This window comes from Cottoperca gobio, chromosome 9, assembly GCF_900634415.1.
Source record: "Cottoperca gobio chromosome 9, fCotGob3.1, whole genome shotgun sequence".
Classification (NCBI taxonomy): Eukaryota; Metazoa; Chordata; class Actinopteri; order Perciformes; family Bovichtidae; genus Cottoperca; species Cottoperca gobio.
This window is the reverse complement of record NC_041363.1, coordinates 24,006,235-24,034,177: the sequence shown is the minus strand read 5'-3', so window position 1 is coordinate 24,034,177 and position 27,943 is coordinate 24,006,235. Positions and strand designations below refer to the sequence as shown.

The following is a 27,943-nucleotide window of genomic DNA, read 5'->3' as shown; positions in this document are numbered from 1 at the left end:
GGCCATATTTTATGACAAAAAATGTGACCTTGACATAAATTATCCAGTTTTTTTTAAATCTCATTTTCTTTATATGATTGCCATTCTTCTCGACTGTCAAGGTGTTTTGCGTGACTTCAAATCGGCAAGATGTCCAAAAAAAAAAGTTCTTCAGACACAGGGAGGCATGAGAAGGAAAAGCCACTCTTCATCTGGTGGACTTTGACCCCTGTTGTTGAGCAAAACACCGCTGCAAGACCTCTGCTGTAGCTGATCTGGACCTCTGACCTCCCTGTATAAGAGGAGCTAGAGAAAGCGGCCCTGTGGAGTTTGATTAAGTATTATTGTACAGTAAATAGCAGTGTGTACTCACACTAACACAAACACAGAGGGGTGGCCGTGTTGCTTCAAGTGCTGGGAAAGTTATCGCAAAGACAATCATTTTAATCCCGTTTCTTTTAGAATTAGACCATTCCTGTTATCAGGTATTCTACCAAGAGTTTGCACTTGCATGCATTTGATTGCCCCCTAACCTTGTTGAGTAGAACTTTATTAAAAAAATGTAAAGACGTAATATTCGCATTCTGTATGAAAGTATTCATAACATCACTTGTCACATGTCAATGATTTCCACAAAAAACCGCCCCTGGTGTTTAAAGGCTGTTTAGATATTGAATTTATTATAATATATGACAAAGAAAACAGAACATTGTCACATATGAGAAGCTGCCAATTAATATCTGTTGTTCGGCTAATCGATGAATTGACTAATTGTCGGCTGTTTAGGTCCCACATTATCCTATATTTGACTATCGGCACCGTTGCGACCCCGAGCAACACAATGAACCAGCTCACTGAGGCCCAATTACAATCCGACCCCTTCTCCCTCTCCCTAACCACTTCCATTCCATTCCCGCATTCGCTTGGAGGGTCCACCATCCCAAAACAATTAGCGAGGAGTGGAAGTGGGTTATAAAACCGTCCAACAGTAGTCTACATCGATGCTGACTTAACAAACTCACTTTACTGATGCAACCACCCGTACAAACCTTTAATGGTAAACTGATCAAACTAAGACAGACATTTCATATTGTCATACAGATGTGAACTTTAGGTTACATTGTGTTTAGGGTCGTTTAGACGTGTTTATTTGATTGTAAATTGTTGTATATTTATAGGGACTGTTGCAAAAGCCAAGAAGCTCATAAACATCACGTTTTAAAATGAGAAGATGTTGACAAAAATAACAAGACAAAACCCCCAAAGAAGCTTCGTAGGTTGCCATTTTTGAAAGCCGCTGAAATGAAACCCTGATTACGAAAAAGTTACGAAAGTTACAGTTCCTGTTTCCTCCAGAGAGTGGGATGTCAGTCCCGAAGCTTGACGTTGTATTTTCACCTTACATCTTAAAGAAGGGTTCTTAATTCACCCTCCAACGGAGTGGGATTGGTCCTGGACCTGTATGTTGCCAGATCAAAGTGTGAGCTAAATATATAAAATATAGTTCACAGCCTCTTTTTTATTTTAATTCCTGTGTTTTTGAGACAGGGTTTTTCTTCCTTCCTGCAACAGCAGTATGTATGAGGAAAATGTAAAAGGACTTTTTGGGTGAAGTTCTGCTCTGCTAATCAAGGCATGACAGGTCATAAAATCTGAATCTTTTATAGCTGTATCCGGTGCGGTAGCGGTTTGAACAGCTTGTATAATTCTTTATGATTGCATTTTTACAAAAGACAGGATAAATGGGAGTAATTCATCAAGTTCATGTCCTACATGAACAAGGCTTTTATTTGAACAAGGCCTGCCCATCTGTCTAAGTTCAAATAAAAATGCTTAACATAAACACGCTGAATGACAAACACTACAAACTGGAGTCTTCTATAAACTGCCCCCCCTGAGGAAAATGATCACACAGATATTGTTCTCATTCTTGATAAAGCCATGTGGTTGTGGTATCTCCTTTGATGACAAGCCAGAACAGACTCTCTCACACACACACACACACACACACACACACACACACACACACACACACACACACACACACACACACACACACACACACACACACACACATGGTATCCAAACATTTACCTGCTAGGTGTAGAATTTGATTGAACTCTCAGATGCTTATCCAAATGTGCAGATGTCTCCCCCCCTCCCCCTCTCTCCTCCTACAAACGTCTGTGAACATCAGTGACACTGGTGAAATGGGAGCCTCCACACCTGCAGTTACAGTGATATTAGGCCACAAAACCCTTTTATCTTGTCCCAACAGGATCCAGGGAAATGTTGTACGGGAACATTGGGATGTTGTAATATACGCAGTAGTCTGTTCCGCCTCCAAGATCCACATCCAAGTCCGTTTCAAACGATGTTCGTAAGGGGCCCGACAGCGTTTGAGTTACAGGATCAGAAACATTCATAACATCCAGTCAAATTGGTTTTGAAGGAATACTTCACGGAAATTGTTTTGAGTATTAAATACTCACCCCATGTAGGTTTGAAAGGTTGTTAGTCCGTTTGGATTCACAGCAGTTACAATGGATTCCAATTGTGAGTCACATCAAACTAAAGCATCTAAATGTGCGTTAAAACATTGTCAAACTACAACAAGCTATGATCCAAAATATCATATATGTATACATATATTACATATTTCTCAAAGGGAGGTATGTAAGTAAGAATTGTTTTGGTGTCTGTAGCAAAAGTCTGATTAATGCACTGTAACTTGTTAACTAACAAAATCAATTTGTATAATCCACGTAATAGTGAACAAGGAAAGTATAAAGAGCAACAAAGGGAGGAGTTTGTGGTGGTTGGGGGGGGGGGGGTCCAAAAACAACGGACTTGCCCCCAGGTGACCGCTTGTTCCTGTCCCGCGTAAAACCAGAAGTCAACCCTGATTTATTTGTCACGTAACTTCCATACGTAAGTAACGTCACGTCACTAATTATTTTAAGCCATGTGACATTATGTGGCTTTGTTGCCTAAACTTCACCAAGTATTTAACAAAATACTATATGCATGAAACCAGCGGAAATTGAAACTTGTTGCTGGATATTCGCACGGACAGTAATAACTTTTTGTAAGATATCATATTAACCGTCGTATTAGGATACGTTGCTCAGATACTGTACGAGTGTAAATAAGGAGGAGTGATTTAAGATTTTATGCTTTTTGTTGCTTTTATTTGCCTCTGTATGTCTGGGCCCCCATTGGTTTAAATTTGAAGATAATATAGTTTCATGTAGTCACATAAGACAAAATAGAAGCAGCGATTCCTCACAATGGAGAAGTTTTTTGTTTGAAAAGTTAATTAAAGGATTAAAGGATAGTGATTAATCAGTTTCAGTTCTCATCTCAGAGCCATCTTTCAGGAGTACAGATGAATATTTGATTAAAAAAAGGCCTACAATATGTAACGTTTCCTCGAATGACTAGACCTATGTTATACAGTATATCTCAAAAGTGAGTACACCCTTTAGATTTTTGCAAATATTCTGTTATATCCTTTCAGGGGATAACATTATCCTACTGAAACTTTGATATAACTTAAAGTAGTCAGTGTGCTGCTTGAATAACAGTATAGATTTATTGTCCTTTGAAAATTACTCAGTACACAGCTGTTAATGTCTAAACAGCTGGCAACAAAAGTGAGTACACCCCATAGTGAACATGTCCTAATTGTGCCCAATGATGTTGTTTTCCCGCCCTGGTGTCATGTGACTCGTTAGTGTTACAAGGATTCAGGTGTAAATGATAAGCAGGGCTGTTAAATTTGGTGTTTTGGGCACAATTCTCTCTGAATGCTGGACAACATGGCACCTCATGGCAAGGAACTCTCTGAGCGGCTGAAAAAAAGGATTATTGCGCTTCACAAAGATGGCCTTGGCTATAAGAAGATTGCCAACACCATGAAAATGAGTTGCAGCACAGTGGCTAAGATCATACAGCGGTTTTCCAGGACAGGTTCCACTCGGAACAGGCCTCGCCAGGGTCGACCAAAGAAGTTGAGTCCACGTGCTCAGCGTCATATCCAGAGGTTGGTTTCCAAAAATAGACGTGCGAGTGCTTCCAGCATTGCTGCAGAGGTTGCAGAAGTGGGATGTCAGCCTGTCAGTGCCCAGACCATACGCCGCACACTGCATCAAATCGGTTTGTATGGCCGTCGCCCCAGACAGAAGCCCCTTCTGAAACCGATGCATAAGAAAGCCCGCAAACAGTTTGCTGAAGACAATGAATCCAAGAACATGAGTTACTGGAACCATGTCCTGTGGTCTGATGAGACCAAAATAAACCTGTTTGGGTCAGATGGTGTCCGGCGTGTGTGGCGGCACCCTGGTGAGGAGTACCAAGACAAATGTGTTTTGCCTACAGTCAAGCATGGTGGTGGCAGCATCATGGTCTGGGGCTGCATGAGTGCTGCCGGCACTGGGGAGCTGCATTTCATTGAGGGACACATGAATTCCAATATATACTGTGACATCCTGCAGCAGAGCATGATCCCCTCTCTTCGGAAACTGGGCCGTAGGGCAGTTTTCCAACATGATAATGACCCTAAACACACCTCCAAGATGACAACGGCCTTGCTGAAGAAGCTGAAGGTTAAGGTGATGGACTGGCCAAGTATGTCTCCAGACCTAAACCCAATTGAGCACATGTGGGGCATCCTCAAGAGGAAGGTGGAGGAGTGCAAGGTGTCCAACATCCGTGCGCTCCGTGATGTCGTCGTGGAGGAGTGGAAGAAGATTCCAGAAGCAACCTGTGCAGCTCTGGTGAATTCCATGCCCAGGAGGGTTAAAGCAGTGCTAGATAACAATGGTGGTCACACAAAATATTGACACTTTGGGCACAATTTAGACATGTTCACTATGGGGTGTACTCACTTTTGTTGCCAGCTGTTTAGACATTAACAGCTGTGTACTGAGTAATTTTCAAAGGACAATAAATCTATACTGTTATTCAAGCAGCACACTGACTACTTTAAGTTATATCAAAGTTTCAGTAGGATAATGTTATCCCCTGAAAGGATATAACAGAATATTTGCAAAAATCTAAAGGGTGTACTCACTTTTGAGATATACTGTATATGTAGTTGAGTTGTTTATACTCATTATCCCAAATGTTTCCAACAATTTGCAAACCCAAAGAAATGTGTAATATTAATCAAAGTAACCGTCCGTTTCATTCTGTCAACTCTCATATCCTCTCTGATTATGCGTCAGCGTTGTGGGCGTCTTCCAGAAACGGACTTTTCATAAATAGACTTTTTATACAGTTCTAAGCACCATTTTAATAATAACCGGATGAAGGATGTTAGTCATCGGACGTCTGGATTCTAAAGTATCAGAGAAACAAGCTGAGCAAACGTTAAAGACACTGATTTTAAACGTGTTTTCTCCCATGATGCCATGCGACTTCACGCTGTCACCAAACTCCGTCTTTTGTTAGTGTTTTAATTTGAGAGACACATTGACCTGGCACGTGTTTAATGACAGTCAACACCCCAAGTGTATTAAGGAAGCGGAGTTGTTTCCATTTGGCTTTTTTTGACACTGAATTTGACAGGAGCCATAAAGCAAAAAATATAACAAAACATCAAAAACAATGAGAAGAGATGTTTAAAACACTTAGCTTCCCATCTGCTCAGGTCATTTTATTAACACAGAAATAGTTGGTTAAAATACAAAGTAGTCTCAAAGAAGCCCCTCTTGGCTCACTTGTATGGGACTTATGCCATTATCACTTATAGAGTAGTTTGTTTTTCATCAGCGCTCTGCAGTAGACAGATGAAAATATTCCGTTAATAATCGGACATTGCTGCAAAAGACATCACTCATAACAGTTTTACAGTCTGTTGTTCTGAGCAGCAAATTGTTTCTGAATTCTCTCCAAGGTAATTAACCATTTACATTAAATGTGATACTGAAAATTATTGTAATTTTTCTACATTAAATTGAACCCTTCAATAATAATTGGATACTTCTGCTGACTCACACTTTTGTTGGTCATTATGTCAGCTTAGAGGGAAATGTGGGTAAATATTTTTGGTACATTTCACCTGCTGTTTGGATTATTGCTTCAACGGCAACAACCTATAAGCGACTATAAGTCGAATTAACAAATTAACAGCTTTCATTGCTTTCCCACACTTGGAAATCGTGCAAAAGACTTTGACAAGACAGAAAAAACTACACAGCATTTGCAGACTTTTTCCATCAAAAGTGGCAAGTTTGAGCCCCTCTCTGTCTAATTGCAGATTGCTCTTTCCTCTGTGGTTTTGTTTTCTGATTGGACTTCCACCAAACTGACCCCCTGACCTCCTGTTATGGTCACATTGTGAAAACACGAGCCTCAGGATGCAATGTACCACCTGCAAAGTGGCCGAGCACAATCAGTACAGTGTTCTGAAAAACGAGTGTGGCCACACAGACTGGCAGCTGTACGGTAAACACAAACTCAATGTATTTGTTCCTCGGCTAGTAAGGAAAACTAAAATAATCTTGGATTTGCATTTCTGTGTGCCTCTTCTCAACAAATGGAAATCTTTGTTATAAAAATGTGTACTTCCCTAAAGACTTTTGCACCTGCATACTTATCCCCTCATGGCACTGGGTACCCATGCTGTTTTTGGGAATGCATTTCGCCTTCCTTGTAGACCTTAACCTATGTCTCCCAAGACATGTTAAATAAAATGTATTATGTCTTTTTTCACTCTTCTGTCACTGCTCTGTGTTTTTTCCCCTTCCTTTCTCTTCTTTTCAACCTCCCTGTGCTCTCTTGGAGACCTTTAGTGCCTGCAGGTGTATAAATAGAGCTGTTTTCAATTAAGGGCTAACCTCGCCTGTAGCGTGCATCTGATCAATGAATGCCCCTGCACCTGTGGTAATAAAATACCAAGGGAGTGGAGATAGTGCCGTGAATGCTAATCAGATGTTGCCCTGTTGTTGCCCTGTCTCATTCTTAAAGGACAACACGCTCCTCCTGACAGCTTGGCTGTGAAAGGGGTGGGGGCTTTGCCAGCACACCACAAAAAGACCAAACAAAAGACCTGGTGCTCTCATCAGACATAAGTGAAATACAATACTTGAATGAATGGGATGCTTAGTCAGTTGTGCGGTTGTTTAGTTAGGGGGAAGCTGAACGGGTAGTTAGAATCAACAAATAGTGAAACAGGGTTGGTGGGTTCTGATAGCTTCAATTTTAGGATCCAATTTCAAGTTGGTAAAATACTTAGAATTGTTAAGCTTTGAGTCTTGGATAACTTTAGTCGTATCCAATATTATATCTGCTTTTTTAGCAAAAAGTGACATAAAACATTTGGTTAGTTGAACGAGCAAATATGTAGTTTATCTGGAAAATCTTTGATTTTTTACTTCCACACTTTTACTTTTTTCAGCCTTTTGTTTCTTAAAAATGTGAAAGCTGAACCTAAATTATTCTGATTTAGGTTCAATTATTCTGATAATTATTCTGATAAGTTTGTGGACACTAGTCCACAAACTCAAATTGTTCTCTCACTTCTGGTACTAGTGAAATACCCAAGTACTTCATGACATCAAGACTTTGTGTTAACAAAACATTAATGTCTTTCATTAGATATTACGAACAGCTCAACCTGCCAGAAGTTGGAAATTGTGTTCTGTTCATAGCAAACATTGACATCCATATTTTGAGTCTTGATAGCATTGTGTTTTATCTTGGACAAGAATAACATGTGATATAAAGTCAGGGACAAACAAGAGGAGCAGGGGAGCACTGCTGAGCAGACGTGAGGCCTCCGTTTCCTCTCTGCTCCGGCTCTGGCTCGGGCCCAGAAGTCCATGTCAGCATATGTCCTGACCTCGCGTGCTCACGGCAGCCCTGCGAGGTTTCCATCAGGCTCCCCGCGATCTCCCCACAGTCCAAACCACAGCCATGCTCATTGTCCATTGTGCTGCTGCGTTTTTACAGTCTACCTCAAGAATTCTCCGCTCTCTAACTCTCTACTCTATATTAAAAGTGAGCTATCACTTGCTGTGCCAAGTAAAACCAGTGCTACGAACACGCACAGTGAATACATTTCACTGCGGATCCAACCTCCAGATGCTTAGCGAAAATAAGATTGTGGATGTGACTGACATGAGAAGCCTCACAAAGCTGATCCCAGCCTCATTTTTAGCGAGCCAAACCCCCGCCACTCTCCACGACTGCTACTCTGGCGAGGGCCCTCAGGCGACGAGGTTTTGCAGGCTCTATTACATGTGCTGTCAAGCCAATTGCCTTCCTTGCTCTTTGTGATTTTGGACGGGTGTCTAACTTTGGAGCTCTCCCCTGCGAGCTCTGTCCAGAGACACACATCCTGCCAGGCTTAAGCTCGCCACCACATCCCACCACGCAGTGCATAGATCAACATGCACCAGTTTAGGACCAGCTGGTGCAGCAGATAATAAATAACAAGCTGTTGTTTGACCTGGATGTTTCCACATTTTAGAAGTCATTCCATATTTCATATTAATGACTTGATTAATAAAACTTCTGCCCTCAAACACTCACTGGCTAGAGACACCAAAAACGTTAATACGATAGTAACACGATAATAACAGGTGTGACACTGCTATTAAAAGGAACCCATCGTTCATTGCAAAAAATAACTTTCAAATGACCAGTTTTGTTGTGACCCACAGCTGCAGTAGGTCTACCAGAAGAGAAATGATAACGCGGAACCTTGTTTGTTATAACCTTAGAAATAGAATAGAGTAGAACGGACAGTAGCAGGACAGAGCAGTCACACTCTGCACATTGCTATCACCAGAAGAGTGACAACTTTGTTCGGCTCATTTATCAAGTGAAGCATTAAAGCATGGCGGAATTAGCTTCACTGGTAACAGAAAATGCGCCCAACAGTGTCTGGTGGCTGGCAGCAGTGCTGGTTCTAACGCTCCCTTCCAGTGTTGCCAGTTCAGATTGACAGTTTCCAGCCCAATCTCAATTTAACACCAGCTCCTGAGAAGGACAATCTACCTAGCTAACTCCGCAGCTATCCGTCCCCGGAGCTGCATCCGCACACTTCCCAGCGAGCTGTGTTGTCGCCATCACAGCTAACAACAATCGGCATGTTCTTTTGTACGAGTGAAATGACTACGGAACTTACTCAGGTATAGCATAGCTAGCTAATAGTAGTTTAGTTCAGTAACTTTCTTTTGGTCATGTGGCTGGTTGACTGGAGTTTCTTTGCACAGTTGCGTACAAAAGACTCATACCATGTTCAGGAGAGGGGGTTGTCATTATGAAACAGGTTACATTTTTACTAAAGTAAACATAAGTAATGGTGAATACTTTGGTTCAAAATATAATGTCATTATCGTTGCTTATATTTAGGATGAACAGGATTATTGCAGGCCTCCATGCCCCCCCCCCAAGAAAGCTCTACCTCTTTTTACCCCCTTATGGCCCCCCTGTGGCTCTTCTAATCTGGCTACCAAGTCAAACTTTCTTCTTCTCCTTTGTACTTCTATGTGCTGAAGATGAATGATCTGTATGATGGATTAAGTGGTCTGTAAGGCTGTCCCTGAGTCAAGGTCTTGAGGACAAGGTCTATGTAGTTTCATTATTTCCACCTTATTTGAATTGATTTTGGAGTGTAAGCATGACTCCACAGTTTTAGACAAGAACGTTTAGTTCCAACTCCTGAATAGTCCGAGCAGGATATAACCAGAAATAAGAAATAGATCTGTTGCTAAGGAAATTCTTCACTAATCAGCAGTTGAAATGAGTTGAAAAAAACGTTTAAATGGTTTCATACGTGTTGCTTTGCATTACAATGTAAGCTAATAAACTGATGAGGAAGAAACCACAGTGGTGTTAACATGTGCAAGACAGACAGGGAAGAGAGCCTGTCCTCTCATTTTAGGACTCACGTTGGAGTAGTCAGTCTTTTCCAAAACTTTGAAGTTTCTTTTAGCTCTCTCCAAATCTACACATCAGATTTCACTTCAAAACAATCTTACTCTCTATGTTTGGACTACATCCATCACAGCATGTTCCCCAAATGCAATACATCTAATTTTACCTCAATAAGAACGAGGTATGAAAAAGATGACAATGATTCCTTTGATCAACCTTCAAAAACATACACTTCTCAGGCAGGCAATGCGCAATGTGCAACCTCCCCAACCCCCAAAAGCCAAGGTGGCCACAATACACAAAGCAAACTCAGGTAGAATATCATGCGTAGCACATGTGTAACTGATACATTCAGCTCATTGTAATCAGAGGTGACAGAGGATTTTACAAAAAGCCCAAAATAAAGTAAATTGTCATGCTGTGTGGAATTTCCCTTGACGTCCAGCAGCCCAAAATAATATTTTTCATAAGATTCATTTTCCCAACCACTCACAGGAAAATTATTCTGGTACAGTATGTACTGTATTATTGAAAGTTCCCATCTGCTATACCCGCGAAATCTGCAAGCTAATGAAAGCTTCAATCTGTTAATCTGTCTCCAGAATAAAAGAAGAAGTTATTTCAAAGCACAACATCTGTTACGAGTCATGAAATTAAAAGCTCTCAAAAACATAATTTGTCCAGTTGCTGAATATTTATTTGTAAAACAAAGACTACGAGTGAGGAATGCTTGCCCCCCCCATTCCTCAAAGAACTTTTTAGTGACATTCCATTAATTATGTTGGGAATTATTTACTGTAGCAATGTTTTGCATGTGTGAAAGACGACACAACCTGATACAGATCAAATTAGTTTGGCAAGGGTGATGAAATTGCACAAAAATTGGGGCTCGGGGCAACGTGCTACAGTATATTGAATTTCTTAAGTTTTCCCTGTAATAAGTGTACAGTTCCTCCTTTCAGCTGTGCAAACAGATAATGGAATAGTTTTTGAGTCCAGCAAAGAGATGAATCATTGTCGTAGGTCAAGGACACTTAGGCTCACACGTTTTCGAAGGTGACAGATGTGAATATATGCAGTAGGAAACACATGAACAGCAGGCACTTAAAAGTGTCAAAGTGCAAGCAAGAGGGAACCTACCGACCACGTTTTACACAGTTGTGTCAACTTTGTCAAATTAGCACATACTCAGATTCAGATTTTACGTTGGGGAAGGAGACTACGGTATGTGAATATTATATTCCTTTACCACAAAAGCATCATGTGACAGTGCCATAAATTGGAGCGTGAGTCAAAACCATGACATGGTCATATCATATCACGTGAAAACGTTTGGTGACAACCTTTATCAGATTAGGAATCAAAACTGGTTCTGAATTTCTAAGAATTGAAAACTTGCATTTTAGTTGTGCTGATTAATTCCTGAAAGTGAACCCAATTAAACACTCATTCTACCTCCTTCCACCTCACCAAATACCATTCTCAAATGTAACGCTTCAAACTGTCTTTAAATATTTATCAGTTATTTTTTAAATCAACTAGTCTTCACATCGGCATAAATGCGATCCATCGCACAGCACTTATTTAAAGAGAAAATATATCACTTTAAAGCCGGTTTGCCTGTTTCTCCCATTATTTCCTTCTTCCAAAACAGTGATGAAGAACACCAGGAGCAAATGTCAGGAGTGTTCATTAAAAAATGTAAAATTATGACTGGTGTTAACTGCATGCCAAATTAATCAGAGCCCAGATAAGAAGGCTATATATATATATATATATATATATATATATATATATATATATATATATATATATATATATATCAAAGGTAAAAGATCTTAGAAATATGAAAAACACTAAATCCAGAACATTCCTGTTTCTCTGTGCATAGTATTTCCTGTTTTATTTTGAAAGACTAACTTCTCCCGTGGTTTCAGTTCCTGCCCTGTGTGTTTCCCTCCTCCTTGATTAGTTTCACCTGTCCCTCGTTAGCCCTGCACTCCCCAGACCTCTGCTCACCTGCTCTCACTTCCACATTAGTTAGTCACTACAAGTGATTGAAGCTTTCCAGCAAATTGGTTCACAAAAGAGTTCATTTCTCCAGGCTTCATGTGCTCACAAAACCACCTGTTGGTGACAGACATCATCTCTCAACCATGTGACCTTTGAGATACAGTATGTGTACAGTAAGGCTTGGGAATAACTATAAATAATGAAAAATAAATGTTCTCTATGTAATCCATTTATATCAATATATCTATTTTCTAGAAAATATATTAGGATTGTAAAACATAACAGTATAATGAAACTAATTGTCACAAGAGTAATGTATCCAATATGTGTCAATCAATTATTTGGGCAATAATTGTATCATAATACAATGATACTAACATTATTATCAAATCAAATCAAATCAAATCAAATTTATTTGTATAGCCCAATATCACAAATGACACATTTGTCTCAGTGTGCTTTACAGACTGTACAGGATACGACACCCTCTGTCCTTAGACCCTCGCATCGCACAAGGAGAAACTCTCTAAAGAAACCCCATAATTAAAGGGGGGAAAATGGAAGAAAGGGAGAGCAACTGAGGAGGGATCCCTCTCCCAGGACGGACAGACGTGCAATAGATGTTGTGTGTACAGGATAAACAACATAGTACAAATACAACATTTGACAGAAATGATGTTGTGATCAAAAAAGAGAATGGCAGCAGGGGTAATATTAATGTTGTAATACTGGAAAGTGGTTTAATGGATCTGAACCACGTGGTATCAACGGGCAGCAAGGCTTCAGATGTCATCAAAGATGTCCTCGGCACAGCACTAGTCACTACATATACCGGTACATTTCTTTTGTTCCTTAATCAGTTCATCTTCGTTGCACCTTTCGTTTAGAGTTCTGTTAGCTGTTAGACCACGACCTTTCCTGCTGTTTCCTGCTAGTTTGAAAAACCTGTAAGCCATTTAAATTGAATCCTTGCGTCCCTGCTCCCTCCTCATCTTTTATCTGCGTTTGACTCCTTCCCCTGCTTCCTGCTCTCCATGTCAACATGTCTGATAGGGTTAGATAGTGTAGATATTACTGAGAATAAATAGTTTAAAACATCAGTTTAGGACCCTGGGTTTTTCTTGTGGCTGAGTACATTTCACTGTAATGCTGTTTATACATGTGTAAACATGCTTGGAGGATATTTGCTTTGCAGTAACAGCTGTTCACCCCAAACAGAGGTGGACAAAGCATTACATAATATCCAGTTTATAAAACAGTGGACAGGAATTTCTTGACAACCAATCGGCACATATGTTATAATATGTAATATGTTCACTCAGCCTGTTGCCTGAGATCGGTTCCTCCACCGGTGCCATGCTATTGTTAGAACAGTCCAAAAAATGTCCCATTGGACCGAAATATGTGCTAATATACATACATTGGATAAAGCCAAGTACAAAATTGTTTCATTTTGTTGACATGAAAGAGTCAAATGTTTTCTTTTTCTTTATTTTCATCCTTTTATTACAACATAAATCATTAAATACGGTCAACACAGCCATAAAAAAAAAGAATGTTTGCCATGTTTTTAGGAATAAAATGATCTATAAATCAGGCTATGAATGACATGTGAACAAAGTCCTCTGTAAAAACCTTCAAAATAAGAGATCTGAGAAAGTAATTTTGACAAAACAAAACACTACAGGTAAATAGGGTAAAGCATTGTAACTAATAAATATCACCATGTAACTTCCCCAGTTGATTACTTACATTAGACAAATACTTTTTGTATAAAAGTTTTCTGAAATGTTATGTTCAAATATGCAAATGAGGCATTATCTAATGCTAACTTTTGGTGAATTTAGGAGAAATCTATAGACACAAATAAAGTTAGTCAAATAAAAACCTAAATGTGTATTTTGGATGTTTTCTTTCCATTGGTCTGAAAGAAGACAACATAGCCCAAACTCTCAGAATTGACCAGTGCATGAAAAGAAAAAAAGATTTTTGCCACACCTTTTTGTTAAAATAATTTCATATCTATAGTACAGATGTTATAAGAAGGCTTCTTTCAACAAGCCAGATGAGACCGTTCACACCCCTTACTCACTTTGTTTCTACTAATGCCACGGCCCACCTGCCTTGACCACAATTCAAAAACAAGACAGTAAAACACACGGCTGGATCACAGTTAGCCTAATACCTAGTCATTAGCCACTAATAACCATCATTTCATAGTGAAATTCTTGTTATCCCTACTAAATGAGGCTTGATAAGAAATGTGTTAATTGACGGGAAACTCAAATTTGCAGCGGCCCATATGTGTTGCTGAAGTATTATTCACTGTCCGTGACTGTGTGTGTTGCTTTAGCTACTGGATGGGGTAACCCCAGTCACTTGCCTCCTCAACACCTGTGTTTACTTTGGGGCCTCGGCCCCCATGACCCAGCAGCAATCCTTCACTCACTCAGAAGATGGAGTGAGGTTCCAGCTTCCAAATATGTGCTGTCCTTGCACTTTTACCACTGTGTGATTCCTCTAAGACTTTCATTATGGGGCACGGGCCAAATGACTAGTATAAATTACAATCCTTTTCCAAATTCTAGTCAATTTCAACATTCAGATCCTGTTCTCTTTTAATGTAATGTTAAGCTCGGCTCAGAGCAGACATTGGCTTTGGCTTTTGTCCCTGCTTGTTGTGGCTGTTGAGGCTTTTTAAAGTGCTTTGGGTATGGAAAGTGGATTTGAGGAGCCATTAATGTAGAATATAACTGAACTTTCTGTGGACCGTAAAGCATACACAACTGCATTCAGTCATTTTGAATATTCAGCATGAAAGAAACAAATTTAAAACTAGGGGATTGCTGATTCAAACAAACAGGTGTTGTTTAGCAAAGTTTGGCATTATTGCATCCTCTCACAACTTCTGAGAAGCGCTAAGTATTGAACCTCAATACTATTTTGTTACAGAGTACGTGTATCCGTTGCAGCAAATACAGAAGATTACTTTTATTCTTTCTTTCTTTTACATTTGTTTTAATTTCCTGATTCAATTTTATTTTAATACAATTATTTTTTTTAGATAAAGTTCTAGTGCAGATGTAAAGTTTTCTTTTGTTATAAAATAGGTATTTTTTAGAACAACGTGTTTATATTTCTGAAAGTATAAAAGCTGTGCTTTTTTTAGTACTGAAACAGGTATCAGTGTTTTGTCAATTAAAAGTATTAATTTCATCATCAACGCTCATTTTAAGCAAATAGGCACCTGCAGTGTTGGGGAAAGGTCTTGTATGATATAACAGCAAATACGGCAGTGCTTCATCAGATATATAAAAAAGATCCATTGATGAAACTAGCTGAACATGAAGTCTAATCATGGGTCGGCCTATCACGATAATTATGTTATCGAACGTACGATAATATGGACATGACGTCAATGATTTTAGCTGACCTCGATATGTTGGTTTACATGAGAACATTTAAGCCAACATGAGGCCAGAATAAACAGCAGGGTTTTCCCTACCGTACTAAGACTTGGACAATGTGCCGACATTGCACTTTCTTGTTAACGGAGCCTGAGAGTCCATTTTGTTGCTTCATTTTACTCATGTTTAATTTATTTAGGATATTTTAATATTTTTTACCGTTCCAATTATAATGTCTGAATGTTTTTTTAAATGTGAATTTAAAAGGACGTATTTACATTATTATGCTCTTATATTAATATTATTATATAAGAGGCATAAAATGGTCTTAAAATGACAATAATATTGTTTATCGTAATTATGTCTATGGGTCCAGCAAAATAAGTTATTGTGACAGGCCTAATCTTGATGATTTAAATGAGGTGAAAATGAAGTAATTGTTCATATTCTTCAGCTCTGGTTTATGCTTAAAATACTTGAAAAGGGGGAAAAAAAGACTTAAATTATAACATAAATTCATAACACACATGGAAAAAAGGGAAAATGTAAAATATTCATGTTCATTTCTCACTTCAGATAGCTCAATAGAAACAGTGGTGTTCTCTTTTTCCAACTTTTAATTTAATGAATGGCCTTTCTACATTTCTTTTACTGCCTTTCTTCTTCTGCGTTATTAACCCCAGCTGAGAGCTTCCGAACGACCTGTTTACTGCCTTTAACATGTTAACTCGGTGTGGATCTGATGAATGTTTCGCAGTCAGTTCTGGACGCAAGCCAGAGTTCTGTTGCTCGTACTGCAGTGTTAACTGTTCAAATATTAGTGCCAATGTTTTTTCAGGTGCGGACACATTAGTGTGTGCCAAAACCATGTTTCCATGGAAACAGGCCAGCCTAAGTGTAAAAAACTGCAACAGTATCACATAAAGTCATTAAACTCTGATATCATTAATATTTCTCTGCATACAGAACTTAGGAAAGGCACCTGTGACATTGTGACATTCTTCATGATCTTTGTAGTTTTCAAATTTCTGTCAGAGTAAAAATGTTGACCTATTGACAATATGTATGTTTCTGTTAAGATATGGTATTTAAAGTATTTGGGAGTGTCCTGGGATTTTGACAGCTTTGCTGAAGCGCTCAGCTTGAGTATCAGGAACTTTGATTGCATGTCATGCTCGCTTGTTGTTGCATCTCGCAGGAGTGAATAGCTTAAACTTATCTAAATATGTTATTAATCATGCATTTTAATTAAGCCCTGGTATATGTTGTATTGGGCTTACAAGTAGTCAAGAAAGTCATGGAGACGTGGAAAGGAGATATCTCTGTCTCTATCTCAAAATGTCACTCAGTCCATTTCAATGAGGAGTATTGTTAATGTCAGAGCAGAGATAGGCCATAGTGCCCTGGAGCTCCAACATGTTAAGGGTGGAAAGCTTCCATAAAGAACCTTTAAGGCTTCATGTGATTTTTTTTTCCAGGTTAAGAGAAACATTTCAAACCGTTTGAGTGTTGTCTTTTCCAGGACACTGGCAAGTGCAGGAAAAGAACTCAAAGATAACTTCCTGAAAGCCCTGGCAGAGCGAGAGGAGGCCAACCGCAGTGGGAAAATGACTGTGAGTACATTATTACAAGCACTCCAATTGCTACGTAATGGGATTCCCCTCAAATATTTCTGCAATTCCATTAGGATGGGAACAAAATCCATACTGTGTCAAGTTGTGTGGAAATACCCCCCCTCCTCCGTCACTCCCCAAATACCAAGAGAGCTAGCTACCTGCCCCTATCCCGTCCATAAAACCCCATTTACTAAACTCCAACAACCTTGTCCAAGGTGTTCTTTTCAGATGGAACCACCAAGATCTTTCTAAAGGGGCCTCACATAAGAGCTGAGGTCCAAGCCTGAAGACATAAGACATAAATACTACTGATAATGTGCTTGACTTACTTGTATGAAAATATTTTCTTATTGTTCTTGAAAATGTAAATATCACAACCATGCAGCTGATGAAAGACGTCTTAAGCTCAATAATTTCTTCATCCATGGTGGAAAGGGTCAGCGTGATGTATATTTGTGGTGTTGACACACTCGCAGACATTGTGCAGTATAAACAGAGTTGCTCTTGGACTGTATCCGAGCCTTTATACTTGTAACTTATATCATCACCTGCAAGAGGTGTACAGATCAGGTGTATTGTCAGTTGAATGGCATGCAAAAGTAAACTTATCCTTGGCTACAAAGACTGACTTTTGGGATGTGAAGCATCAGGTGAGGACAGAGTCGTAAGATGGTGCAGGTGGGAGAACAGTAATAAGTAGATATAGTTTGGCTCACGTCTACACAGCGTCTGCACAGCAGTTGCCAAGTGTGAGCGGTGCCAAGTAGATGCCCGGCTGAGTGCTGAGAGACAAGGATTCCCTTGCCCATCTCTCTGGCAGAGATATCTGAAAGAGATCACAGAGTCTCAAAGCTTTGCAATGTTAAGGTTGCAGGGGGTTTCTTGTGGGAAAATAGGATGCCGGGGTCATTACCACTAGCGTCACAGTCCTTGTTTATCTGTAGTGAGCTGAGAGGTGTGTGTTTCCATATTCTCCACAATGGGGCAGCTGCAGTTGAGCTCCGCAAAGGCCTCCTCACAGATTCTGTTTGTGATTTTTCATGGACAGAATCTCCAGGTGCAGCCGATGAGTAGAGTGCGGTTGGCTCCATCAGACCGTGACCCCCCCAGCACACACTTGGGCAGCTTGCAACCGAGTGTGAAGCGGTTGGTCCACACCGCCAAGTCTGAGGTACTCTGCCAGGAAATAGTCAGAAAATGCCTCCTTTGGCTTGGGAGTGAGTTGCTGCCCCAAGTGAAGGACTACAATTATCTTTAGGTCTTTTTCAAGAGTGACGGTAAGATAGTGCACAAGATCAAAAGGCGTATTGCTGTGACATCGGCAGTGCTGCAGGAATGAGTCCTTAAACCCAGAAATGAGTTAGCATTTTAGCAATTCCGGTTCCCTCATCTCAAAGTCAATGGGTTTTTTGAATGGGTTTTTGGTTCGATACCTGAAATATGCTCCATGGTTAGCAGAAGCATAAGAGATTTTGTTCTACAACATAAAATCCGTCTGTAAATACTGCAGCTAACAAGTGCTCATGCGTCCCCCTTTAGTTTAGTGGTGGTGCGACCGTGCTGTAGTTCGTTTATTGTTAGCTTTTTATTTCTGGTGATTGCATTTACGCTTCAAAGATGATAAAAGAAGTCTTAATTTGTAAAGAAAACAAAAGGTGTAAGTATCATAAACTTTTGTTTGCCACAGAGCTTCTTTCCTGCAATAATCCAATGGAAAAAATCCCATTGGCTCTTTGTCGCGGGAACCCGTGCGATGCTAACTTCCGGATCGGCTTACAAAAATACACCAACCCTGCAGCTCTCTATTGTCTGCCATGGTGAAGGTGGAGCGTCGGCGTACACATCAGTCAAGCTTAGCTGTTAAGTGAGTCCTACAGTGAGGTGTTCTTGAGTCATGGATAAAGCCTGCATGCTTAATTAAACTTAGATGCACCAGGGAGAGATTTTAACCTTTGACCATGAAGCTGACTATTTTTTAATACAAACATTAATTTTAACACAATTGTCTCTACTTACAGTATATGATGAATGGAATGTAGCGTTTGGGGGATTGTATTCTGCAGGGAGTGTAAGTGTTGATAGACTTCAAATGATTTACTTCCAAGATGCTGGAGTACAAAAAAGGAGTTTTGTTTGACCTCCATTTACCTGCCCCTGTGGGCTTTGCAATTATGAGATCACATGAAGCGCACGGAGGGGAGTAGAGGTAGTAACACCAGAAGTTTTCCCGCTGGATGTTGACTGTGTAAACAGTACCGCGCAAAAGCCTCCCCCCCCACCCTCTTTCTTTCAGCCCTTCATATCTTAAAACATGTGAGATGTATAACTGCAGCTTTAAAATACACCTTCCTGTATTCAGAAAAAACAGAGCGCCAGAATAAAAACAAGCAAAACATCATGTTGTGTGTTACCAAGTTTTCCTGACATGATATTTTCCCACCTCTACTTATTTTTTTAATCCCCTTAAGAACTTCCTTGGGTGAAAAATTGTATCGGGAAGATGTTTATTTTCCTTTGGGCCCAACGCTGTTTCAAATTGAACCCACATTTTTGCGCTTAATACCTCTTCTCTTTGAAACCGTTTAAGTAAAAAGTAATCTTTACACAGTGTGACGAGGCTTGACCTCGTTGGTATATTTACATTACACAGATGAATTCCAGACAACATTTGCACATGTGTGGACATACAGTAAACCATGTGTTGCACCTCATTTCATACAAACTTTAGATTCAAATTAGACTGTAACTATATTTATTAACAATAATATTGTAATTTGCTGGTATCCATGTGGTATTTCTACATACAGTATGTTACACATGCTGCACATTAATACTAACAATCATGCAGTATGAAGAAGTTGGACTCGGTTTGGATGTCTTCCCTCTGCACTTAAAATCCTCTTTATGAAAGTGTCAAATTTCCCACGTTAATCTTCGATAAGGTTCAATAATAAGACCACCCAGCATCGTAAGGTATCTTTCACGCTGGTCAATGTGGGCTTTCTGAAAGCGTCTTGAAACACATGACTGAAGCTCCTATCTGCAAGGCTCCTCCAACCTGAGGATCAGTCCCACTAACGCATTCCAGGTTCTCATATCTATTGTTTTTACTGCACTCTAATGCATAGCAGACCTGCTCCTACACACGTTTTTCACTTTTTTTTTCCCGTTTTTGTTTAATGTTTGCACATTATCGTTATTTTAAGTAGCTTTTAAAGAGGACGTATCATGAAAAAATAGCTTTTTCAGTGCCTGTTCACGTACATTTTGGTACCTTGAGTGCCTACTAACCCACAAACTGTGAAATAAGAAATAAGACTAAGACAACCCAGTCAATTTTTTGTGAAAACCGGCGATTGTCCACACTTTTCGTGTGTGTGTGTGTGTGTGTGTGTGTGTGTGTGTGTGTGTGTGTGTGTGTGTGTGTGTGTGTGTGTGTGTGTGTGTGTGTGTGTGTTTGTATGGGTTAGGGTGTGATGTGATATTTTACAGCTGCAGTTCACCATGCTACTAGTTTCTGTCTTCTTTTTGGATATCTGGAAAGATTCCCTGGGGCTAGACTGTTCGTACATTTGAAAACTAATTTGAGTAAAGCTCTTAAAGTGAAGCAGATTGTGTCATACAATATGAAACATGCTGCCTGAGTGGGTATGTAGTGCCTGATTAGTTTGAAATAATTAAAGTTGGTCTTAACTGTTTTTTTTTGTTTTTGTTTTTTTAAACGAGCACAATACATCCCCTATTAGTCATTCTATCTAGTGTGCTTCAGCAGACCCACCAACTTTGGCAAACACGTTATCAGCCAGTCTTCCTTCATGTGGAAATCTCCATATGTGGGTTTTAAAGTCATTTAATAATCCAACACAAATGTCTCTTTTGTTTAATTTGACTTCAAACCTGTACTGTCTCTTTGTTGTAAGCTCAACTAGTGTTTGGTGACACGGTCTTAAATATCACCTCCTTCATTTATCACAAAGAGCTTCATCATTGTAATGAAGCACGATTAAGACACATGGAAATCATCAATTTTAGGTGCATAATGGAGAAGGAAAAGAAAACTTAAAGCTGAGTTATTGGCTCTCCTTTAAATGGATGACATATGCATTGTCATCTTCTGTCCCATTCATCAGAGGGGTCACTCTTTTGTCTTCTTTTCCTGTCGTGCTCAGCCTTTCAAGTCAGGTTGAAATTACACCTGTCACTTAATACACTTGTCAGGTTATTCTGTGTCTTATATCCTGCCCCCTCATGGCTTTACAAAAGATTGATAGCAGACGTGACTCTTGATGAACGGAGCTCATCTTCCCTTTGTGTGCGGTCCCTGCCCCCCCTATTATTTCCCTCTCTTTAGGATAAAAGCAAATTAAAGTATACTTTGTAGTCAAAATATTGACGTTGATTCATTTTTTCCTATAGTTTTCTAATAAGCACTCTTGGTCTGTAGAAGGAGCCCTCCACTATCTTTCTGATCGGCTGAACTTGTAAAGCTTTCAGTGCCTTGCCTGCATCGTGCTTCTACTTCCCGGCCCTGTTGCGAAAGCTACTCCACTGCCAAAAGTCACACACAAACAAAAGCTGCACCTGGGCAGCTTTGGCTTTATTTGCACTGGGTAAGAAGTTAAGTTTTTTATCAAATCCAGGTCACACCTGCACAGGATGCCTGAGGGTGTCCATTGTTGGAAGGTGCACATCTGAAACTGAAGGTGTGCTGCCACCGCCCACTCTGCTGCCTGTTTGTTTTCAGATATTTGTAGAGAGGCTCTGATGGTATTAATGTGGAGTTGCAACATATCAAACTAATGTTAAGCTAATGAATGAGCACAGTTAAAATCAGTAACGCACGCAGTGAGCCTAATTTACTAACGCTTGTAGGGTTCTTTAGCCAAAACTAATAAACACACAGAGATTGTGCATATGACATGAATGAAAAAGGATTCAAATATATTAGATGAATAAAAGCATTTGCCACATTTTATCTTCCATCCAAGTAAGTGCAGTAGTTCAGGAGAAACTAGTGGAAATGCCCCGTCTTGCAATGTTAAGCTATAAATAAAACAATTCTTGCATCCATACTTGTTTGATGGGCAATGGCCCGACCTTCCAGCAGATTTCATATAAATACATGAGTCTTTTATTTGTTTTATATCTGGCTAACTAACACATTTGTTTTAATTTTTTTACTTGTGTTGTCTTGGCAGTCGCTATAATCAATAACATCAGAATACAGATTTGAGTTTTTCCCCCAATTTAACGTTTCAATGTATACAAATGTACACAGCACAGCACAGCACAGCACAGCACAGCACAGCACAGCACAGCACAGCACAGCACAGCACAGCACAGCGAAATTTAGATTTAGAATTTAAGCCATCCCAGTATTAGGAGCAGTGGGCAGCTATTTTATATACAGTGCCCGGGGAGCAGAGAGGGCGTCTGGTACCTTCTCAAGGGCACCTCGGTAGTGCCCAGGAGGTGAAGTGGCACCTCTCCAGGTACCAGTCCACACTCCGTACTTGGTTTGTTCGGGCACTTGAACGGCTTCCCTCCGGTTCCCAAGCCATGTTCCCTGAGCTGTTCCCGACCTAATTCAGCAGTTTACAAAATCTCTAAAGTAAAGAAGTTGGATAAAATGTCATATTGACCTGCCATGATGATAAAAAACTACCAAATATGACCCAAGTTGAAACAGTTGAAAAGCATATGGTTACTCATGGTGCATTACAAACAAGCAACATGACGGACATGATGATTTATGATGATAATTGATGATATATTTCACCTTCATCAAATGTTGTTGAACATTGAATGATTTTTCAATGGACTAAAGCACATATTGTACCCGGAAAGTAAATAATCCACTGCCCTTAAGAAGCATATAATATGTTCCCTAGTGTTTAAGTAAAGCCATCACTCACTCAGTAACAAGAGGGAGCTTCATTAAAACAATGCAGCTGGCACAGTGCCTTGCCTAAAGAGTGAATGAGTATGTTTGCTCTCAGCTCATTCAGAGGCAGCAGGACTATAACAGAAGTCAGAACTAACTAAGGGGAGTTGCATTCGGCCTGTCAGACTGTGTGAACATAAAGATTCTTATGACAAATCACTTCTTCAAAGATTTTATCACGTAAAAGATTCATGAGTTCTGAAAACTGGTCGATTTGAGTGTTAAAGTGTTGTTTCAGGAAGGACTTATTAATGTGCTAGACATAATGTGAGAAACTTTTAAATACCATAACAGTAATGAAAATGTATGTTAGGAATCATCTAAACCCAAAACAACAAAAATAAAATGTATGTTACAAAAAACGTATAAGCTTTGTCTGTAGGGGAGTCGGGCAAGTAAGTGACATTTTTAACCTATTCCAGTTCTTAAATTACTTTTTTTTTTAATTTTATTAGTAGAGATACATGGCCTTTTGCAAACGGAACTGTTCTTGACTTCTAGTAAAGTAGAAGTAAATGTCACCTGACAACTTGCCACTGTTCATGGATCTTACTTATTTTATACCGGAGAAGAGCATTGTGTCTCATCTTGTTTCAAAAGCTCCTGAACGTGTCTCACTCTTCAAGCATCTAATTCAGTTTGTGTGCAGTTTTTACTCGTTGCATTACACATGTGCGTGGTATTTCAAATACGTATATACTGCTATCACATGAAGGGACATGCTTTGTAGTTGTGATTGGTGGCCATGAATGAATATATTATTACCACATAGTTCTCAACTTTTATGTTATTCTGTAACTGTTGACAACAATGTTCTTTTATTATCAGAGATGTTTAACTGACTTAAAGTCACTACTCAATTTATCATTTTGTTCTAAGGAATGCTGATTTCTTTATTTTTTTATTAAGACATTAAGGAAAGCTGTCTAGAAGAAGTGAAATGTCCTTTTAGTTTTACTATTTTGTTAGATCAATTTGACGGTTTAGAAATGATTTTCAGTCTCCCACCCTTTCAGTTGTGGAATTTAGCTGGTTGGCCTGCGCTGCATGTCTCATGCCCAGAGGGGACATCCTGCATAAAGGAAGTGTTTGTCTTTGGTCTGTGGACCCAGCGAGTTCTGTATTGATAAGCTCCCGTCGCTATAGATAATAAGGTGGTCAGTCATGCAGCCCAGAGATCAAGTATAGCATTGAAATTAAAGAGGAATTCCCAGCCCTATTGCATTACAGGCCGTGTGTGTGTGTCCGCTGCCCAGTCCCTTTGTCCTTGTCATGGGCAGTAAAAATAACAATGGCAAGTTTGATTTCAAAGCAGCAGGACCAAGGTGGACGGCCCAAAGGAAAGAGTCCTGCAGGGCTATCATATGACCTTGACTTGAATGGTGTCACAGAGTTGTGGAGAGGTGGGGATAAGGCCCCAACAGTTTGCAACCATCTATCAAGTGGACAAAAGGGACTTTTTGTCTAGAGAAGCGACCATTGATACAGACACAGAAAAGCCTACATGATATGCCCTAAATGACATAAAAACAAACCCTGCTGTTATTTTGGCTCTTGATTCATGTGACCACTTTTTCTCCCGGTCTTTGAACTGTCATACTTTGGCTGCACTTTCTCACAGTTGCAGGTCTTGAGGAAACCATAACATTTAACTGTGAAGTATTACTTTTGGCTGATTACAAGACGTGGATTTCATGGCTAGTGTCTTAGTCTATAAAAAGAAAATGGATAGCCAAAGCATTATGTGTTATGTTAGTCCACACAGCCAACATGGCAGCTGTGCCCCGTCTCTCAATGCATTGTCTGCCACTGAGGGATTTGGAAAGGAATGAGGAAAAAGAAAGCTAAAACCACCATCATGTTATATACAATTGTCTTCGAGAGCTCTCATTAAAAGACTGAAATGAATCTGATTCATACATATTTTAATATTTGCTCTGAGAGATGCAGCTGCTATCAATAGCAGAGCTTTGACATGCAATATTTTCTTGAATGGAAGCATAATTAGTTGGTTAAGTTACAAAAGCCAAATTCAGAGAGAACATGCCGTGGGCCATTTGGAAGCTGTTTCAGGGCGGATGAAAGGTTTGTTTACCCATGAACTCAAACATCACATATCACCCGACTGGAAGTGGTACAACTCCACTCGCTGTTCTGCCACTGAAAGCCTGGATGAGCCCCACTGTAATGATTTATTTTGCGCCCCTCCCTCCCGTGAACAGCTGCTATTGTCCAGAGACATCGCCCCAAAAATGTGGCCCCTGGACCATTTTCAGAGTAAATGAAAACGGATACACTTTATCTAATCTCTTAGGATTTTATATTTTAATTGAATGCATTTAGTGGATTTTTCAAATACGTTGGGGACGCGTGGATCATCAGCATTAAAACATCCATCAGCATGATTTGCCACAGGGAAGATGGGGAATCATATTAAGCTGTCAAGTTGGTATCAAAGGAAGTCTTGCATTAAGTAGAGGCCATCTGGGAGTCTGGATAAACTATGATTGCTCTTTGTCACCAGTCCTTAAGAGCTCTCACTTTGGACACAGTTAAAGATTTATTGGGGAGCAGATTATTGAAGGGATTACTTTATTTTCTTTTGGTATTAAGGCTGTCTCTTGTGCTTTATCTTGCATTAATATCTCCTAAATCACAGGCAACACAGACTGTAGATAAACAGGAACTCACATCGTTGTAGCCCTTTTCCACTAAAACGATTTAACAGTCTGTAACGTGGGGCTTCCCATAATGTATGTTTTGAAGAACCTTGATTTTACGGTGTATTTTACAAACTGTGACTTTTTGAAGAAACGCAAAGGATAATGCCCAACGAGGTGTCCATTATCAGGAATTAATGGATGGCGGGTGGCCAGAATGGACTGTCCTACTAATACCATTGTCACTTGCCAAAGAAAACAAATTAAGACCATTAATATATATTTTCACAAACCATAACTCTTTTATGTGGGTTATGTTATGTAACACCTGAGGGTTTGACTAATACCTGGAATCATTACCATCCCATAACGTTCTTATGCAATGGAAACGTTGTTCACTACTCCATTAAATAGGACAAACCTTAGATACGACTTGGCAACTGGAAATATTTCTAGTCTGCTCAACTCATAGAAGCCTTTGGCCCTTTAATGTCCTTCGGCTGCTCGACCTCAACTCTTGGTGATTTCCAGAGTTTCCTGATGGACAGAAGACTTTATTTGTTGCAAAAGTAACACTAACCGCTAACTGCTACTAGCTTCCATCAGCTAGTTAGCTGTTAGCTCAGTTTGCCGTGCTGCCAGGACTGGAAGCTTTGGACCACTGGGAGGTTTTGAGGCCCGGGTGGGGCACAGGTTGGAAGCGGCACCAGTGTCATGCCATTGCCAGAGCCATGTGAGCAGGCAACAGAACCTGGTTAGTTATATTAGCTGGCTTGCTAGGTGTTGTGTTGTTGCACTTGCTTGATGTTTGACTGTGTTAGCAAAGTTGTCAACTCGCTAGTTTCCTTGATAATTCATAAGTAATGTTATCATAACAAATTCACATGTAACGTTACAGCGGTGTATGAGTGATGTGCACTCTGAAACTGTACAATACCAGATCCATTTCAGTTAGAGTAATCAGGGCTTATCTTTTAGTAGGACTAATAATGCAGGATATTTCAATTTAAATCCTTGATTGAGCTGTTCAGCTTGGCCTTATTGTGGCTGAAATCTTTTTATATCAAGGTCACAGGCTTTTCCTGTCCGATAAGTCTTTTACTGTGAGGTTGAAATGCTGTAATCAATCATTATTTACAGCCATATTATCTTTTGCATTCCTTTCATTTGCACTTTTCATGAGCTCATGAACCTTAGCATGTTTTCACTCCAACTCCCATCCATGTATTAGGAAGACACAGGATGCATGTGCTTGTTATATATGAGGGAGGATTGAACATCTGTGTTAAATACTACCTAAAGGTTTCTGGCTTGTCCCTGAAGGAATGTGCACCTGCCATGTGCAGGCGGTGTTGTTTTAGACTCCTTAGGCTCGAAATCAACACTTTGTGTAGCAGGTCCTATAATAAACCTGCTATACTCTGAAATATAGCAGCTCAAATACCTTTAAATCAACAGTAATGGATGAAAGTGCACAAAAACATCTCGCATAAATATCTATGGTCTCAGTCTATTACTCAACTCTTCAAATTAATTTACAGTATCACATTCAGTAATATTAATGCAGCCATTGCTGCTTTTGTTTACATTTCTTCTGCTTCCCATCTTTATGACATCATCCTTTTGGATTTCCATCCAAAACAGTGATTAGACTGTTCCAGTTAGTATCTGGACCCATCTTCTTCCTGGCCTCCTGTCGGGGACGGAAGCCAAGGGTTACTCACAGTCTGAACTCAACTTGTAATAATCATCTGTTCTGTGAGGCTGCAGGTGCAGTGTGTGTAAGACTTTTAAGTAAATTTGTAACTACTGTGTCCATTTTAAAGACTGATCTAAAGAAGTAGAGAGCACAAATCATCAACTGATATAGAGTCCCTAACTGGGTACATTTATATCTAAACATTTTCTAAATAATGCAGGAAATGTCTTTTTTTATTTTACCACAAGAGCTATTATTTGCATTAAGGAATACATTGTGATTTAATTGAAATAGAAGTGAACTCAAACAGACCATGGTGTTGTTTGCATAAAGAACACTTTCGCCAAACCCATGAAGACTATACATCCTTTCACTCTAAATCCAACCGCACGCATCATTTCAAGACATGGCAACACATCCTGTAAGACATCCCCTAACCCTAACCCCTAACCCTTGTTATATTAACACCTTTGTACACAAAGTTCATTTTTCAACTTAATCTTAACTCCATTATGATTGTACACCAGTTTTGTAACTGTCGTCAGACACAACTTTTCCCAGTTTATTTCTGAATGAACTTTCCGGCCCTGTCTACACCTGGCATTAACATGCATGTCAAGTGATCCGATCACACGTGGACAGCTCGAGTGAGCACTCGTGATTTCACTTCCCTGCTCTGAATTCAAATAAACTCCAGGCGGGAGGCAGGATTGCACGTCCTGTGCCTAGTCTGCCGG

The 27,943-nt window shown here is 39.7% G+C and overlaps 1 protein-coding gene across 2 annotated transcripts in view; it reads left to right on the top strand.

The window, feature by feature from the left end:
- Positions 1-27,943, top strand: part of cfap299 (cilia and flagella associated protein 299) — an 87,320-nt gene that overhangs the window by 5,499 nt on the left and 53,878 nt on the right. For both annotated transcript variants that reach the window (XM_029440230.1, XM_029440231.1), the window contains exon 3: positions 16,810-16,900. In XM_029440230.1, coding sequence (XP_029296090.1) covers positions 16,810-16,900 — 91 coding nt within the window. The remainder of the gene's footprint in view (positions 1-16,809; positions 16,901-27,943) is intronic.